This window comes from Paralichthys olivaceus, chromosome 20, assembly GCF_024713975.1.
Source record: "Paralichthys olivaceus isolate ysfri-2021 chromosome 20, ASM2471397v2, whole genome shotgun sequence".
Classification (NCBI taxonomy): Eukaryota; Metazoa; Chordata; class Actinopteri; order Pleuronectiformes; family Paralichthyidae; genus Paralichthys; species Paralichthys olivaceus.
In genome coordinates this window covers 8,239,626-8,258,680 of record NC_091112.1, presented here as the reverse complement: position 1 = coordinate 8,258,680, position 19,055 = coordinate 8,239,626, and the positions used below count along the sequence as shown (strand labels likewise).

General features: G+C 39.8%; 1 protein-coding gene across 2 annotated transcripts; it reads left to right on the top strand.

The window, feature by feature from the left end:
* Nucleotides 1-4,898: 4,898 nt before the first annotated feature.
* On the top strand, nucleotides 4,899-19,029 carry ncaldb (neurocalcin delta b). 2 transcript variants are annotated; one of them, XM_020102014.2, is made up of 4 exons: nucleotides 4,899-5,147; nucleotides 14,578-15,013; nucleotides 16,560-16,665; nucleotides 16,983-19,029. In XM_020102014.2, the coding sequence occupies exons 2-4, from the start codon at nucleotides 14,636-14,638 to the stop codon at nucleotides 17,075-17,077; spliced, it is 579 nt and encodes a 192-aa protein (XP_019957573.1). In that variant the 5' UTR covers nucleotides 4,899-5,147; nucleotides 14,578-14,635; the 3' UTR covers nucleotides 17,078-19,029. The 2 variants fall into 2 exon arrangements, with proteins under 2 accessions (XP_019957573.1, XP_019957574.1); XM_020102015.2 differs by having other exon boundaries at nucleotides 4,907-5,147; nucleotides 14,581-15,013.
* The last annotated feature ends 26 nt before the right edge of the window (nucleotides 19,030-19,055 follow it).

Sequence of the window (19,055 nt, the reverse complement as noted above, 5' to 3'; positions counted from 1 at the left end):
TCAGGGATGGCCATGTGTGCTACCGATCAACAGCTTACCTGGTTTTTCACTGTTGCATAACCTCATCACCTTAACATTATTATCTCCTCCTCCTCCTCCTCTCCTCCCTCTGTTCTTTGACTCTTCCTCAACACCTGTGTCCACCATCCTCACCTCCTCCTTACCCCTCTCCCGCATGGACACTGCTACAGCCTCTCCTGTCCTCCCCTTCTCTCTCTGGATCTCCACCAGCTGTTCTCCACCCAGACATACCTCCTTCTGCTGTCTACAGTATATATGAAGCTGTAACCTTTCCTCTCTGTGCGGGGCCAGGAGTCATTAAGTTCTCCATTAAGCCAGCTCCGATCTCCAGCCAAGCTCCAGTTCCATCTGCCGCTGCGTCCAACAGCAGGTGGCCTTTTAGCAAAAGTGCTGACTCACGTGGTAGACCCAGCAATTATATCTCTGCTTCATTACACAGCATTTTGGATCTTGTCGTCATTGCTCTTCCCTGATCAATAAATAAAAATGATAGTCACATCAGGAGGTCAATTTTTTTTTTTCGTATTTTAAAGACATGTTTGGTCATTGTTTCCACTCAAGTAGCATTACTGATATCCCTCCTGCTGATCGACACGTTACATCAGTATGACAGATTGGATCGTGTTGCATGTCACACTGTCATGTTTGCAGACAGGTGATTGAAAAGGCCCATAAGTGAACTCTGGCTCAGACTCTAATAGATTGCTGATGTAAGTCCACAAACTCATCCTGACTCAGCTTATTGATTCAGCTAAGACGAGGTATATCCACTCCTCTGAGGGGATAAGATATAACTCCCAAAAACAATGGAGATGACTTTGCTGGTTTATAAGTGGTGTTTGTGCTGCAGTGTCACATCTACTTTCTTGTAGTTTTTGTCAGCAGCAAATTGCAGTGGGAAAACATGTAGTTAAGATAATGCAAGTGATGTTTAAAGACTCAAAAATAAGGCATGTGGCTGTAACAGTTAAGGTTGTGTTAAAGAAACATGATTGGCACTTTACTCTTACAATATATGTGTGTGTAAAAACTACACTATTCTCCTCTTCAATGAAGTGGAGTAGAAGTATAAAGTGTCATTACATGGGAATACCCAAGTAAAGTGCAAGATTCACAAAATTGTACAGCTTGAGTAAAATCTAATATTGGTTTTAATTTGGTTTTATATTCAAACATTAAAACTTAGTTCTACATTTATGTTGAAATAATCATTTCAACACTGAAATCCTGCAAAAGCAATGTTCTGACATTCAGAAAATATTGTTGTTAGTATTGTTTTGTATTTGTGTGCAACCACATTTTGGCTGAACTTGTCAGAGGACATCTGCAGGACATTGTTCTGACTGATAACACATCAGATTATGTGATAAGAACAACACGTCCTCTGTGACTCAGACTTTTGTTTTTCGTGTACTGGTCCTGGACAACTTCATGGGATTTCCCCTCCTGCAGGTGCTGTCGTGTTGCTGAAATACAGCAACATTAGAGACCATGCACAGAGTTGACACCTGTGTCTCTCTCATGGTTCTGCAGAGGCTCAACACGCAACTCCCAGCATGTTCTGCTTGAGAATAAAGTCACCTGCTGGGTAATCCAGTCAGCCTGAGCATTAGTCGGCTGCTCATGACGCACAGGCCTGTGCCGTTAAGTCACAGGTTGAGTGTGGAGCTGGACATGTTCTCTCGAGAGCTGGAAGATCCCCTGCACCTCTCTCGTGTCCCCTGACCTTTGCTTTTTCTCATTACACAGGGAAGACCCACAGCAAAAATGGAGATGTCTATGACCACTGGCCGGCAGGACCAACATGTTGCATATTGATAAATGGTTTGAGCCAAATTGAAGAAGTAAAAGTTGTTGTGCAGGCAATTAAACATCATGGAGCGTTCCCTCACAACACGGGAAACATGCACCCCTCTGTGTTTGACTCTCACTGGCTTTTGTCTTGATAATATCACAATCCTCAACCGGTGAATGGCTGCCAGAGAGCTTAGCTCACCTCAAAACTTTTGGCCTCACTCCTGGGCAGGTTCCGAGCGGCACAAGGTTAGCTCTGTCTGGTTAAGTAACAGATAATCAGTAAGAAGAGGCTATTGGTTCTCTGCTGTGTGCTGCCCCCCCCAGCACCAGCTACTTAGCCCCTTCTCTAAAGCTGCTGTTATCTAATGATAGAGCCCGTGTAGAGCCATGGGCCGGCTGATTTAAAAAGATGGCACCCCCAGTTCAAAGCCTCTTGGCAGTTGAGCTGTGGCAAACCAGGCCTCGTTGGTGTGTGTGTGTGGAGTCGGAGATTGCTCTTCCATGGACAGCCAGTCCGATCAATGTTATGCAAACCTATTAGTCAGAGGTTGCAGAGCTCGCTCCACTCGGTGCTCATGGACTCTCCCTCAGGGTCAAACTCACTGATGAGCTCTCTCCTCTGTTGAGAGTAACAATGTTTGTCTGTTGGTTAAAGGCCAATAACAGAGAAAAATAGCTTTACAACGCTACCATGACACTGAGATACTCATCCTGACACTGCACTGGTATAGGTGCTGTTGTGGTTTATCAGCATCACACATCAGTGTTTCCTGGTGTTATGTCCAGTTTGCACCATCAGACTCATGATCTTTGTTTAATCATTAAAAATCAATTTATTGATGTTCCATTGCATGTTTCTGGTTTTGTACATTTGTAGGGTTAGGGTTTATTTAGATTATGATCACAGGTTGCATGGTTTTTATTGTGCTGTAATATATACACATACATAGCATAACATTCTCAACAAAAATGTGTCCAAACAAACCTGCATCATGCAAACATTAATTTCAATCAATGTCATTATACAGCAGAGTCCACTTTTATAATCTAATTTACCATTCAAACCACTCCCATTGAAATACAGCCTTTGTACAAGAGAAGTGCAATATACATTTTATGTCACAGAGTTCAGGATGATGTCCTTGCATGCCCGTGTCATTGATGCTTATCAAACATTTAAAAATCAATCTTTTATATTTGCTTCTTGAGTGCAATGAATCACTGACCTTTCTATCTGTCAGTGTGGCTGGGATTTTGCTGAGTCAACCGCAGGACGGCTCCTCTGTGTACTTTATAAGGCCATTAAGAAAAAGCTCCCAGGAACCCTGGCTGTATTAGCGCCTGTGGCTTTGACTTCCACTAATCATCTTAAGCAAAGCATGGCTCTCAATGTGCCGGCGTGGGAACACCTGTACTGGGCCACAGAAAATACTCAGTGGTTATCATCATCATCATCATCATCATCATCATCATCATAATCTTTCTCATCATCATCATGCAATACTCAGAAGCAAGCTTATTGATTTTCCTCCCTGGCAGAACATATCAAATGGACGGCAAAGCAGGTCCACTCATTATTTTAAAATAAGATTTAATTTGATTCGCTAAAAAGGAAAAGGCTGTAAATTCACCTCATTAAAACAGGCAAAACTGTGGTTGGAAAAATTTATTTGCATGACAATAGATTTGCATCATAGCATTATCAGACGTGGATGTGGGAAGGTAAACCAAGGACAGACGCATTACGAGGCTTCACAAACAGCTGAGAAATATGTTTCTTTCCTCTCCTACTAAAATATTTGAGTTGCTTATTATTTATTTTGTTTTTTCTTATCAGCAACACATGTTAAAACCTCGATAAATTCTTAAGGCCAAAAATAGACTGGAAAAATAAACTCCATAAAAAGCTCACTACTCATTTTTTATGTCAAATAATGAAATACTATACAAATAAAACTTTGTTGCCATTCCCAGGGCACAAAATGATAACAAAGAAGAGGCAATAAAGAATTTTGATGTACACCATTAAAGGTGTAGAGAGATATAAGCATACATATTGACTAGATAAATCAATATACAACAAAAAAGTTACATTTTAAATTATATATTTTATTGCATATTTGGCTCGTGTTTAAAAACAATAACAATACTTTTTGGAAAAGGGCAGGGGGGTTATCTGTTGTTGATTTCACTCACTGTTTCTGGAATGTTTGAATTTCCCTACATTTTTTCTATTAGTTATAATGTTCTGAATGTTGAAAGGAAAGGAAAACAACAGAGAATAGTAAATTAAGAAATAAGATGTCCACAATTAAAGCTATTAAGACATACAAAAGTATACAGCGAGTAGTGGAAAACACAGACAGCAAAAAAGAAACAGAGGAGCTCTAGTTTATTGTTTTTATTTCAAATTAAAAAGTACCCTAACCCTCACATTCAATGTTTGGGTTTCAGAATCATGGATTATTACATTGAAGCTTTAAAGAGTAAATAGAGGAGAAAAATACAAGTACAAGAAATAGAAAAGCTTTATTTTGTCATTATTATGAAATATTTTTTTCAATAATTGTGAAAATCGTCTTCAAAATGAAATGCTCCACACTCACTGGGTTTCTTAATCAGAATTTTTTGTCTTCTCTTTTGCTTGATGATCAATATTCATGATGCTCTGAATATTCAAAGGAAAGTTTAACAGAGAAAAGCAAATAAGAGGTGAGGGGGTAAATTTAGCTGTTTAAAAACAGTTATGTCCATTTAAATATGAAAAAATGACTGGAAATCTCCCAGTTTGGTTTTCTGAGTCATAGAATTTTAAATATTATTACATTATATTATTAAATGTAGCTCATTTAAAGCACGACAAACGTAGCACACTGCCTCATACCATCTAGTGCTGATATAAAACCAATAAAGATAAAGTATAAAATAATCATTCTTATTAAAAACACGTGTTTTTGTGGCTTCGCTCGTCAGAAAAACAAACTTGTGTGTTTTTTTTCTTTCGCACTAAATCGCCATTGAGACACCGAGTTCTTGTTGCCAGGACAACGCGGCTCCCCATTGGCCCGCCGCCGCACCACGTGGCTCTGGGCCTTGACGTCACGGCTGCGGGGCTAAGCGGAGTGAGCGCCGCCGCTGGAGGAAACATCCTCCCCGGAGTTCGAAGTGCGAACAGCCGCCGGCGAACCCCTGCTCCCCGCGTGGCTCCTGCTACCTGTCGCCTCCCCTTCCCTCCGTTCACGTGAGAAGCTTCCCTGCAGGTAACCAGGAGGTAATGGACCATTAAAGCGACTCCTCACCGGTTCCCTTCACAGCAACTTCTGCGCGAGGTAAGTTGTCGCTAACCGTTTCCCTCCCTCGCACTTTCTCCGCTTCCTACTTTAGTGTTTTCCTCGCGTGGAGCTCAGGTGAGTTGAGTTTTCACAGGTCGAATGTCTCCGAACTACTAAAACCACCAAACTGCTGGAGTTACATTCCACTTACTCCAGTTTGAAACGCGTCCTCCCCCGTAACTTCACATTACAAAGTAGCACCAGCGCGATGATGGTGATGCTGCTAGCGGCGGATAAAGCTTCACCCACATTTCTAATCGGATGAAGTCGCTTCTTCTCGCCCTGGATGAGCCGCAGAGGAGAGGAGCTGGTTCTCTTTTTCACTTTCTCCATGTTTGACCGTGGCAGGAGCGAGGAACAGGAAATGAAAGAGGAGTCCTGAGGCAGGGGATCTCATTACAGCAAACACACATCACCTCCGTCAGTCAGTCAGTCAGTCAGGGGATTTAAAGCAGGGCAGAGGGAGATAGACTTCACTGAACCGCTGCTGCTTTACCCTGACAAGTGAGTGGACATGTTTGTCCCCCTGTCAATGAATGTCTCGTCTGTGTACAGTAACACTACAGTGATATTGTACAGTGGGAGGGTACAGTATAACAGTACAGTGGAATAGGACATTGTACTGGTACAGTATAACAGTACAATGTAATGGTACAGTATAACAGTACAGTTACAGTGCAATGGTACAGTGTAATAGTACTGTTTATGTTGTTCTTATCATGGGCTTCAGTGCATTTACATGTATCTTTATATACATGTATTTAGGGCTGGATGATAGCACAAAATAATATCAGGTAAACATTGTTATCGAGATATATCACGATAAGTTATTATTACGTGTAATAAATTATTGTATTATTATGACTTTTTTTTTGTATAGACCGTATATGGACACAGATTTTTGTTCCTTTTGTGAAGGTTGTCTTTTTTCCTTAATGAGCAGAGAATGACAAACACTTGTTGAACAGCACATTGTTAGAAATCCGAAGTAGAACGGTTGTGTTGTACCTCCTCACTGCGCTTACACAACACATGAGCAATATATCAATATATATTGGACTTTTGTTATGTTGCCATTGATATGCAATAAATGTATATTGTTTTATTTCCCAGAACAAGATGGGGAGGGAAGTAACAGTGGGAATGAGGATTTTAGATCAGTGATGGGAGGCTGCAACAAATTGTTGATTCAGTAAATGGTCAGAAAATACACAATTAGGACTGAGGTATTTATAATACAAGTCATCTGTCAAGCAAGAATTTGTCAAACATTTGCCAATTTCAGCTTCTTATGTTTAGTAAGTTGAGCTTAGTTTATTGCGATTTCCAAGAACCACAGTTACAGCATATTTTTTGTGAGACATTTGACATGGGTATTAAAACAATCTTGATAAAACAATCTTGATAATCATTGCAAAATGGTTTTCATCTACAGCAATATAACCAAAGTTTAATGTGGAAGCACAGTGAGGAGGTGTAACACAATTTATTACGCTAAATTTGTAAAGTATTTGTGATTCCTTGAGTTTAAACCCACGACCTTCACTCAGGAGCAAAACGCAGCCTAATGCAAAATATATAATGTGACATTTATCATGATATTTAATGATATGGACTGATATGAAAGTTTTTATCTTGACATCATTTTTGGCTTATTGTCCACTCCTGTTATTGTATTATATAGAACAAAATAATTAAATCAATCAAAAAACAGTCAATTTTGCATTAGGTTGCTTTAAATGTGGACCCTGTTGGTTTCAGGTCTACAGCAGACGAGCAGCTAAAGTAGAACTGAGGATTATAGAGACTCAGGACAAGATTGCTGCTTCTCAAAATGGCTTTTAGAATTAAGAGACCTGACTTGTCCTTGTGCAAATTTACTCCTATTGGCCTGGTGGCTTGTGGTAATTGAATGCCGTTGGCGTGGTTTGATGTGGAACATAAACAGGTTTGATTTCCTCTCGTGCTCCCAGTGAAGTGCTGAAGAGGTGATGGGGGCGTAAAAAGATGTGAGTGGACACAGATGGAGAGAAATAAAAAATCAGATCAAGGAGATTAGAGAAAAGAGGTTTTGCTCACATAGACTGTTTCTGTTTTCCTTTGTTTGTGTCTGAAATGAAATACACCATACAGCTCCTCCTCTCTCCACGACAAGAAACATTTAAAGACCTGTGTAGGTGCTGACACAAGGGTGGAGTCAAGATAATAGCCCCCTTGATGTCAAAACCATTTCTCCAAACAGTTCAAGATGCTGAACGCTTACAAATGTTAGCTAAATTTGAACAGATGATCTATTTTTGATAGTGTGGGTGTCTTGTGGGTCCGTTCTGGACCAGACTGGCCACACTGGCAGCATCCTCTGTAGTTAGGCTTGTCTGAGATGCAGTCGATGCAATTTTTGAATTGAATTAGACTTCTGTTGGAGCAAGTAGCCGGGGAAAGTGATTTGGAGAAAGAATGAGTGGAAGACGATGAAAGAGCAAGAGCTTCTGAGACTGAGATATAAAGAGCGAGAAGCACAGATAATGTCTCAGAGAGAAAGACCCTTTTCTTGCATGCTGTGCAGCAGATATCACTGGTGGAGTGGGTGGGAGTTGTTTAGTCAGGGGACAGATTGACATTTACATCTCTGCATCATTTGTCTTTACAACAGGCTGTTTGAGAGAAAGGCACATTTAGATATTCAGTGTAAAGCAAACAGCGCTCAGCCTGTGCAATCAGTGACAATTTCCTGCAAGTGTCTGTGTGTGTGTGTGTTTGTCCAACCCTAAGTCGGTGCTGTGGCCTCGGCCTGCCTTCTTGCAGTTGATGTCGGTGACAAAAATCATGTTCTTTTTGCTGCCTCATAATGGCCTCTCTGTCATGGTTGTGGTTTTGTGCAGAGCCTTGACACACGAAGCTCCTCGGCTGACAATTGCAGCTCGTGTGTGCTGCACTATGATGCATTTGCTGCCTCAGGTCCCTCAACGACACAATGGTTGGGATTTCTAGTAATGTTTAAAGAAAGGAAGACATGGTTTATTACAGCATCAAGGATAGAACTCTTCAGAAAAATTGTGGTTAATGTTTATTACATCTGCTGGACACGAAACGGGCTGCAACCAATAGAATTTGGTTACAACTTGAATTTGATCCAGTTTCTATGTGGAATCCAGATAACCAGTAGTCATTGAGAAGTGTCCGGCGGCTGAGATTCCTGTCGCAGGGTAAAGACGGTGTTAACAAACTTGTGTTGGTAACTGTAAGCTAACGACAGAAAGGTTTGTTGGCAGTTTAAGTTACCAGCATGTGATCTGCCGTGTGCCAGTGAACAGCTCACAGTTAACTAGCAGAGTGTTGGTGAGGCTTTCGTCAGAGTGGAGAGAGGTTTGCTGATGATCCACATTTGATCCACAATTTGTGATTTAAAATGGATAATGCCAAAACAGTTTCTCAATTTTGTTTAAATACATTTTGATGGTAAGGTGTCACCGATCCTGCAGCCATGTTTACTGTAGCCTTCCATCAAATCATATGCCTTCTCTTTTGTCGAGTAAGGAGGAGAATATCTTCAGCACAGGATGAAGTTGAATCCATTATTATTTTCTAAGAATGAGCTGTTCATTAATTAAACAAGCTTTGAAAAAGTTGCATTGCTGCTGCTTAATACTGTTGGTGTGCTGATTTTCATGTTATTTATTTGTCTCATCCATGTAAATTATGGGACCTTGTTTGTTGAAGTAGAACAGCTGGGCCACATTTATTGTTTCACAATCTTATTTGAACTTTATTTTGCTTTGAGAAGCCTTTTCACCAAGATATTTTTACTTAGTTGTAGTTGTAAGTAGTTCTAACATTTTACTGACTGCCCAGTGATAGTGTTTTTTTGACAGCAACAGAACAAACCCTGTAGTGGAGTTTCCTCAGACTAAGGATCACGACTGGACCAGCTCTGACCTTACACTAAATAAAACAGGAGATAGAATTGCAGCCAAATATTCAAGGAGCCGTCAAAGCACGCCACAGTGAACAGCGCCGATCATGATACTTGTAACGTGAGCACGGCTGCTCCCAGAGCTATGCCATGCTGCTGCAGCAGCGTCTGATGGTGGGCATCACATGTTTGCATCGGACATGTGATCACAAACTGGGCAGAAGACGAACAGAAGGAGGGAGCAGCAGTATATGGTGTGACTAGATGATGACAAGCTCTGCAGGTCATCAGTTTTAGAAATATTGAAATCTGAGCCAAAATGGCACCGATGAGAAAACCAGGAGGAGTTAGTTTGCAGTCCATACAGGCCACATTGCTATAACTCAGACATATTATTAATCACTTGTGTTCTCCGTTTTTATGTGTGTGTTGCCCTTTTTAACAGATGTGTACCATATATATTGTATGACATCTAAGTTTGAGGTAAAAAGAGTTGAGTCTTCGATATCCTGTAGGATCTCACTAGTGTTTGTAGAAAGTTTGTCGACCCATCAGTATTTTTCTTTTCGCACGGTTCTTCAGTGTGCATGAATGACACTGATGCTTATCTTTTGAATTAAAGGTTAGAGGTCACACTTGTAGGCCGACGAGGCTGCGCTACTAGGGTTTGATGGTACATTTTCATGCACCAAATGTCAGTACAGTTTGTCATCTACAGTAAAACAAATTGTAGAAATTGTAGCAATGGTAAAAATGAGTTTATAGCAGCATTACATCACTTTCAGCTACTTGAATGAGGTTCTGTGTTTTCCTGTTGTCTGGGGGTAGTATGAGCTGCTTCATCTCTGACGTTCACAAAATGTGGTTGAAACTTAAAATAGATTTTTTCAAAACCCTTACCCACATTGTACAACAGAAAGTCATAACTTTCTTCATGTTCTTGTAGAGTGGGAATTGAAAATATATTTCAAATACAGCAAAAACTTCAAATCCAGAGTCACAGATTTTGTTGTCTTATGTATGTATGTATCTAAAATAAATGGTAAGTGTGCAATCAACAGCAAAGTCACAGTTTAATGTTGATTATGTCTTGGAGAAGACCCAAGAACAACATAACAACAAAATAATTTTAACCAAAAATAAAGCTACAGATGTTGTAACCCTGACTTTGGTTATAAAACAGCTCTGAGGTCTTGCAAACAAAAATTAAGCAAAGCTGAACTGCTGATAAATTATTCAGATAACTGAGAAGAAAAAGCGGTTGTGATGCTGCAATCCTCAGCATCATGTGTCTCTGAAATCAGAATCACATTCAACTTTGAGTCACACTTTTTCCTCATCTGGATCTGATAAGGTTAAAGTTTTTAATACGGCATCTGAAACGAAATTATTTCACTTTGCCCTACAAGTGAATATTGTGTTACAAAACTTTTTGGTCACATAACTGTTTGCCTATTAGGTCGAGTATGCACCCCCCCCAGCTCTGGACCCTGGTGACAGATGGATCATATTGCATTATGAATGTTTCATTCATGCGCTCACTGTCTGTGATCGAGGCTCTTTGCAGCCATTGTGGTCCCCCGTGAGGCCTCCAGCCAGCTCTCTTTGGCTCTCCCTGTTCTTGGATTATCTGTGGGACTTGTGTTAAGATTTACCTGCAGGATATAAATGGAGACAACTGGGTGTTATGTAAGTGGGCAGTGAGCTGATCTGGGATGAATGCTGTGTGGAGGGCTTTTGATTCAAGTAGCAAGAATGGGTCGACTGATACAGTGCAGAGTTTTGCGCAGAAATACTAGAGAATAAAATATTGTCTGTGTTCAGAATCAAAAAGTTAGAATCAAATTAGTTTTGCTTATTTTAGGTGATTCATTTTTTACTCCATAAAATGTGAGTAATTGGTGAAATATGTAATATAAGTCCAGAACTAAACATATTTAATTTACTATTAAGGTTAAAAATGAGCAAATACTCACATTTCTGAAGCTCAAACTAGTATTATTTTTTAGATATTTTTCTTATGAATAATGACTCAATGATTTATCATGTATCAAATTAATTTTAATGTAGTATTCTGCTACTTCACTGATTATTTCCAACTGTATTGTCAAGTACATTTTCCAGCTAATATGAGCTTTTTATGTTCTGACATAAAAAGAATTATCAGAAAACATAACCCAGTCCTGAATGCTTTAGTTTTTTATTTATTTATTTTTTGGGATATCTTTGTATAATAATATCATATTTAAAGGAAATGCAAGCTGGAATTTTTAGTTTACATTTTTTTAATAAGACATTTTTCAACCCTAAACAATTCCTTAAGTGCACTTTCTCATTTCCGGACTGTTGGCTGCGCAAAAGACTGCAGTTCATCAAGAAAATAATCAACAGCTGAACTGGTAATAAAAATAATTGTTTGTTGCAGGCTAATATATTTTCCTGAATAAAAAAAAGTCTTTAAATTACTCAATCCGTGGTATTGCCCCTCTGAGCTTCTCTCTCGCGGTTTCAGGAGTTAAGTCTGTCTCAGGGCTCAGCAGCTCGAATACTCAAATTGTTATGTTTGTACTGTCGCCGTCATTAGAAACAGAGAGTGACAGCCTGTTCTCTGGATGTTAATACCTGACCACCTGGAGGTCACCGCCTTTATCTCAGGCCTGTTCTGCTCTCAGACACACTCAGGAGGTTAAACCAGCGTCCACTCACTTGTCCTGACCTTAAGACGTGGTCAAGGTAGAAACCATGTGACATGTTTGCTTGTCAAAGCCTCAGTTATGTAATGGTGCCATCACAGGTCTGCCAGCAGCAGCAGGTAATAGTCTTAGTAGACTGTGATCTCAGGAGAGCCAGAAATAGCTGAGTTCTTATAGGTGACTGGTCAAAGGGATGTTCAGTGGAGGCCTGAGCCGTCTTCCCATCATTTCTCCTCTCATGCTCGCATGCCTTCTGCCAGAAAGGAGGGGAATTAGGTGTGGCAATCTAATTAATTAAATCTTATTATGTTCTCAAACAATTTTGTCCAAAATTTATTTTATTTTTACCCTGACGTAGTGTGGAGCTGGAGATCAAACGATCAACCCTACCATGAGTAGACAACCTGCTTCTCAAGTGAGCTTAATATTTGGTTAAATAAAGTTAAAACTTTTACCAAGATATCTCTGCAAATATTAGAGCTCAAGAAACAATCTAAAGTTTATATTGATCAGAGAACCATTTCCCTTCATTTGATATCATGTAATAAGTGACGTGATGAAGAAATCCAGTCTAGTCTAGTCTGACTAGATACATCCTGCAACTCATGTTGTTGTTGAGACCAACACTAATTAACCTCATCTCCCATATTTAGAATAATGGAGAAACATTTTACTCGGTTCTGTTTGTCAAGACTAAACAGACTGACTTGAGTCTGTGTGATTAGAACTGCAGCTAAAAGCAAACAAACAATTAATCAAGCCGACATGTTTCGCAGAAAGGCTTTTTGAATTCAGTTCTGACCTAAAGGGGCTAAATAATCTGTTTTTGTCAAAAACAAAGAGTCTCTATGGTCAGTTGTCATGACAATGCAGCCTCAATAATCATGCAAATGCTCCAAAATCCATTAAGCACTTAAGAAGCAGTCTGCAGAGGATGTGACCAACCAGACAAAGAATGAATTTATGGATGAAATAATCAATCACGTCAGCCGGGTGCTGAGGGGTTGTGTTGTCTTATATACTTGGTGAAAACAAGGAACAGAAACCGCCTACACATCCCTGATGAAGAGACCAATAAAGTTATTTAAATGATCTTTAATTCTGCAGCAAATTTTGAAAGTGTTAAAGGAGCTTCACCACTTCTTTAACCTTTGTCTATCAAAGCATCAATTCCAGACTGTTTTCATCGGTCTGATATAAAGACACACATACACTCCTATGGTCTGTTCACAGTGGACGCTCTCTGCAGCTGCTGATATATTTAGTTCCAGTAGCGATGTGTGTAAACCTGTAAACGGGTGTTAATCTCCTTTTCACGCTGCTCGAGTATACACACCAGCATTAAAGTCAACTATTGCTGACATTAGAGGCAGCTGCCACATTGCTTGAGCCCATTGTTTACTCCGAGTTAATTAAAAGATTATAGCTGGCTGTTTATGGAACTTGTGCGTATGTGAGCAAAGTAAAGGCACAAGAGGAGGCAGTCCCTGCAGTTAGCAAGGCAAATGAAAACACAGGCAATTTGAATCAAACTGGGCAGACTTCCTTACAAATCTGTCACAGTTTCACTTAAAATGCCAAATATCCTTGATCAACTGGATGATAATAGTATAATAGATAATAATTTAGGCTAAAATAAATTCATAGTTCTAATAAGACAATAACAAATGAGTTTGTTTTATGAGATTGTATGTACCTTTGCACTAAGTAAGAGAAACTCAGAGGTGACGGATGTCTCCATCCCTTTCTGGAACAAGCAAACACTGGTGTGATTTGCTGTGGCCTGACCTGACATTGCTGATTTTATCTGTCGTTATCCTCGGCTCAGCTTAGAACAGTTTCCTTCTTGTCTTTTGCCCGGAGAGCTGAGCAGGAATCTAGCGGTCCAAGAGGGGGAAACTGCTAAGCACATTAGCTGCAGGGTTAGATGATGAACTGCGTCCTCTGTTGAGTTTTAAGTTCAACTTTTGTTACATAGGAATGTTATTCTTGTTAGACCCAGACACACACTGCTGGATCAGCTCAGTGGCTTTTTTTGAATCAAACAGGGCTGAGATGTGCCAGGTATACCATCTTGACTATAAATACAGAGGATGTAGCTGTGTGTGCATGAGTGTTCCTGCAGGAAATAGAAACTGCGGCTGCACAGATGCATGCACATATGATGTGGCATCACGGTTATCAACAATGTGTGTGCTGCACTGTAAGTGTAGGCGTGGTTGTGTTTCTGAACATAAAAGCATTTGGTGGTCTCATGCTGCAGGTGTTTGAGAGACTGAGCTTCATTCTGCATTTGCACAAGACCCAACGCTCAGCTTATATCTACCTGCTTTTCCTTTATCTCATTGTTTTTACGATAATGTTTATTTGCATTCGTCACGAAACAGGAACAAACAAGATAAGAGACGATAAGCCCAGATAGTTGAATTGTATGTATAGCCTAGAATAAAAAACAGTACAAAGCAATTAAATACATATTTTAAATAATTCAATATGTGGCATTCGCTGTATGAAACAGGACTTTTTGTCTCCTAAAGTTCTCACAGATGTTTGTTTTTTATGAAGTTGACTTCGGTAGTCTTGCAGGAAGCGTTCCTCTATTTTTAAACAACAAAGCCATTCAACTGTAGTGGCATTTTTTATGAACAGAAACAATGTACTAAGAAAATGAAAAGTGATGTAAACAACAGATATTGGTGTCCTTTATTACTTTCTTCCACTGTGACATCACTGTCCCTCCTCCTCATCAAAAAGACTCCGACTCCTGTTTCAGATGATATTTCTAACAACCCTTGTCATTCCTTGTCATCTTCCTCCTCAGCAGTCAAAAGCACCGCTGCTGTCACACCTCAGTCACATCCTCAACACAAGCAGCAACCATGGGCAAACAGAACAGCAAGCTCCGGCCTGACGTCATGCAGGACCTGATGGACAACACGGACTTCACCGAGCACGAGATCACAGAGTGGTACAAGGGCTTCTTGAGGGACTGCCCCAGTGGTGCGCTGTCCATGGAGGAGTTCAAGAAGATCTACGCCAACTTCTTCCCTTATGGAGACGCCTCCAAGTTCGCTGAACATGTCTTCCGCACGTTTGACGCCAACGGAGATGGGACTATAGACTTCAGGGAGTTCATCATCGCCCTGAGTGTGACCTCACGTGGTCGACTGGACCAGAAGTTGAAGTGGGCATTCAGCATGTATGACCTGGATGGGAACGGATACATTAGCAAGGCAGAGATGCTGGAGATTGTAACGGTGGGTTTGCTGTGGTGATCCCTTTTTGTCTTGCTTTCTATCTTTATTCTCCTCCATCCTTTGTTCTCTCATCCGTTCAGACTTTCTGCTTCTCTGGCTTTATGTAGCCCTCGGGCTGTCAACAGCTACTGCATGCTTTCGTAGTAATACCATGTTCCCTGGTCTTTAAACTGCTCCTGCAGTGAAGCAACATTTTGCTCAGCCATCCACACCAGCTGCTCTGTCATATATCCATATGCCTATGTGTTCTACACCACTTGACTGCCCGCAGCAGGGAAACCAGATGCTGTATAATTTTAGAAACCGACAGTAAAGACCTCTCGGGTCCAGAGACGTCCCTAAATAAGACTGGGCTGTGGTGTATTTCCATGAGGGAGCGTCCCTCTTCTGATCCTCACAGTGACTCAGCACTACATCCAGATAATGTGTGGTTCTAGTAATAGGTCTCCTGCATAGTTTCCTCTGCAGCCCCAGATTAAAAGATGTTCTCACACAAGCATCGAAATAACAATAACATCACTATAAGACATATTTATACATGCCCCCTTACAAATATGTGGCTTATGCTATAGTAATGACATCTACCTGATAAATTGATTAATTAATTGACAGACATTTTAATAATATAAATCATTAGTCGTCAAGTTAAGAGGTGTTGGCTTTTCGTCATCATTTATCATCATATGTAATTAAATGATTCCGATTCTGTGGCTCCAGATCAGACTTATTTTATAGATTAAGTGATTGATCAACTACTTAAAAAATCCATACAGTAGCTAATTAAATAATAATGAATTCATTAACGTCTGCAGCTCTCAGTGACTGTTGGTGTTTGTGTGGTGGATAAACATTAAAATGTTTCTGGTGTTGAAATAGAAAAGCTTTTCATTGTGAAAACTTTCATCAGGGGGAATTCTGTTCTGAGGTTGGAAACTTTATCAAAAGTGAAAGCAGTGAGGAGTGATAATACAGGAGTGACAGGGCTGTATCTGAAAAACAAGTTTTCAGTTAGTGCGCCTCGTTCACAGTTTTTTTTTTCCACAGCCAGACATGGGGTTGAAATATTGTTGAGATGTTAAGCTTTATTTATTGAATTAGGTTTATTTGTTCAGCTACATTTCAGCTCCACTAACACAGACCAGGGATATTATTAAGTTTTAACTACTTCTGTTTTAAATGTGTTTCACATCCATTTAATAATCTAACATGCTTTCAGACATTCAGACTTCCTGTTTGTTTCTGTGCAGTGACATCAGACAGCAGAGGCAGATATGAAAGTAATGCTTCAGTTCCCATTCTCTCAGAAGCAGTCAGTAGATTAGATTCATGGATATACAGTTTATATGTATATGTTGGACGCTTTTTTTCACTTGCACTTTGCCAACTAATGGAACCTTTTTGTCAGAATAACTGAGTTAAAATATGGTCAGAGGAAAGAAAGCAACTGTCAAAAATGGATAATAATAATCATAATAATAATGTTGCAGTTACAGTAAGAGTCTTTTGTGTCTCTGATTCCTCTGTCTTCTGTTCCCTCTGTCTTCAGGCCATTTACAAGATGGTCTCTGCTGTGATGAAGATGCCTGAGGACGAGTCCACACCTGAGAAACGCACAGATAAGATCTTCAGGCAGATGGACACAAATCGAGATGGTAGGACTTCTTCACTGCCTTTAGTCAAAGTATTCGTTACAAAGCCGAGATCTTTTGGATCCATCAGATATGTTTTGCTGCAAAATCTGGGCTCTGCAGTATTTAGTCACTATTGCTAAAGTGGCTGGAAGACGGTGCCACCACAAGCAGCCTGAACACAGATAAAACCAGACTTTAAATGAATCGGATAAAATCATCGCTATGAAAAGAATTTAAAAGAACTTTGTTGGTAAAGTGGCACATCGCTTCTAGGAAAATATCTGCTCTTTGTTTTGATTCAAACACTTTTAAAGAAAACCTTCTCTCTCTCCTCTCAGGTAAACTGTCTCTTGAGGAGTTTGTGGAGGGAGCGAAGAACGACCCCTCCATTGTGCGACTGCTTCAGTGTGATCCCAGCAGTGCTGGGCAGTAGACAACTGGACATTTACCATCCCATTTTTTATTATTTTAACAAATCTTCAAAATCTCTCCCAGTTGACCAACCTGAGATTATTGACATAGGAGCTTTAGAGGCACATGCACACACAGAAATGCACACAGACTCACATAACATGCAGGAGTACATACTAAAAATACCACTTGCCCACATGCACATGTTGTACATGCACCTCTATGCCTGGTCAAAAGCTGCAGACATCATGGTTCTCATACATACGGTACAAATATAACTCAAGGGACTGATATCCCATCAAGGACTTGTTAAACACTGAATCAGAGCTGTGCTATTTCTGTCTGAGGGGACGGCCAGTGAGGATGATCCACCAGATTGATGAGGCACATTGAGCCGAATCCAAGTTTGCTGTTTCTTTTTATTTCTTTTATTTGATGGTTTTTTAAAAGCATTTTTTCCTGATTTTAAAAGGGATTTAAAATGTTAATTTTGCTCTCTGTATCTGACTCGGTTGTTGCGTGACAACTTTAAGTAGTATTTCGATCTAACTCCATGTTGACACTGGACAAAATGAAGAACGTGGGTCTGGGTCTACGAGTATCCACAGCTTACATTATGGCTACGTATGGCTAGGAGACCTGGGAAATGTAGTTTTTAATCAGAGGAATTTCAGAAGGGATGAACGATTTCTTGTATATTCAGGAGGAACGTTACATGAAACCAAAACTCAGATTTCAAAATGAAGGGGAATATTCTGGACACAGATTCACGCCATCTGTTCTTTGAAAGTGACTTTTTATGCCAAGTTATGTGACCACATAAAATACACAAACACACTTTACACATAAACATTCACACATTCACTTCACTGATGAATACATGAACTTGACATATGTACCGAGCTGTGATTCTCTTTCTTCAGTTATGGTTCAACAAGTGTATAAGCAAAAACAAAAAAAAGAAGTTAGATGTTATATGAATATATAGTATGTGATTATATATTCTTTTACTCTGTGATAACATTGTGGCGTTTTGCTGCAGTGGAAGAGATTCACTTTAAAAACTCGTATAAATTATTGGAATGTCATGATTAACATTTTCTTTTCTTTTACTTGACAATATGATATGAAAGAATTGTACTGTATATTCACTCATATTTATGCTAGAGATGTTTTTAAAAAATGAGAGGACCACACATATTGCTATGCATTCAACTTCGAACATCATCAGCTACATTTAGTTTAAGTAGCATCTTTTTACTGTCAACAGAGAAAATAGCATCTGATTTCAAAATGTTCCTTCCTGAACCCCTCCCCCCTCCCTCCCACTGCTGACTTCATGTTTCCCTGGAAGCCAGTAAAGGTTTGCAGTCATTAGGTTCTCGAAGATCCTGTGATAAGTGGGAAAACAAACAAAAAACAAGTGCAAATGTCACGTTCGAGTGCAAATGTGACATCTCATCTTTTTCTGTCATCTGCACAACAGTGGAACAAATTGTGTAATTTTGAGCTGCAGCGATGATAAAGATACCAGAACCTTTTACATTGACCACACACAGTGACCGAAACTTAACTGACAGAACACACTGACACTGCGGATTTACCGATAACTCTTTTACTGTTTCCATCCTGTTGATTTTACACCTGCTGCTCTGAAAACAACATCGGATCATTTTCACAGGTAATGGAATAACGACTTTCGGGGAAAAAGAAGTTGTGGGTTTCTGCACATTTCAAGTAGGTGATCAGGGGCTTCAGTCCCAGCTTTCACTTCAATAGCATCTTGTGGTCAAGTGCCAAATATAGATGAGTAAATAAGAGAAAAAACACAGTATTGTATCCATTTACACTGTACAGTTGTTACCTGTCGAACAAAAGAAAACTTTGTCACTGTATCATTTTGTAGATTTTGTATTGTTAACTTGCTGTGTAGGATGTCCATTTTGCTATTTAAAATAAAGGCAAAATGGGAAAGTGGCTGATAGTGTTTTATTTTTATC

Bases quoted from the DNA above. Each gene is read 5' to 3' on its own strand.
- ncaldb (XM_020102014.2), top strand. From the start codon at position 14,636: ATGGGCAAACAGAACAGCAAGCTCCGGCCTGACGTCATGCAGGACCTG. The intron at 15,014-16,559 runs GTGGGTTTGCTG...CTCTGTCTTCAG, and splicing joins AGATGCTGGAGATTGTAACG to GCCATTTACAAGATGGTCTC. The intron at 16,666-16,982 runs GTAGGACTTCTT...CTCTCCTCTCAG, and splicing joins GATGGACACAAATCGAGATG to GTAAACTGTCTCTTGAGGAG.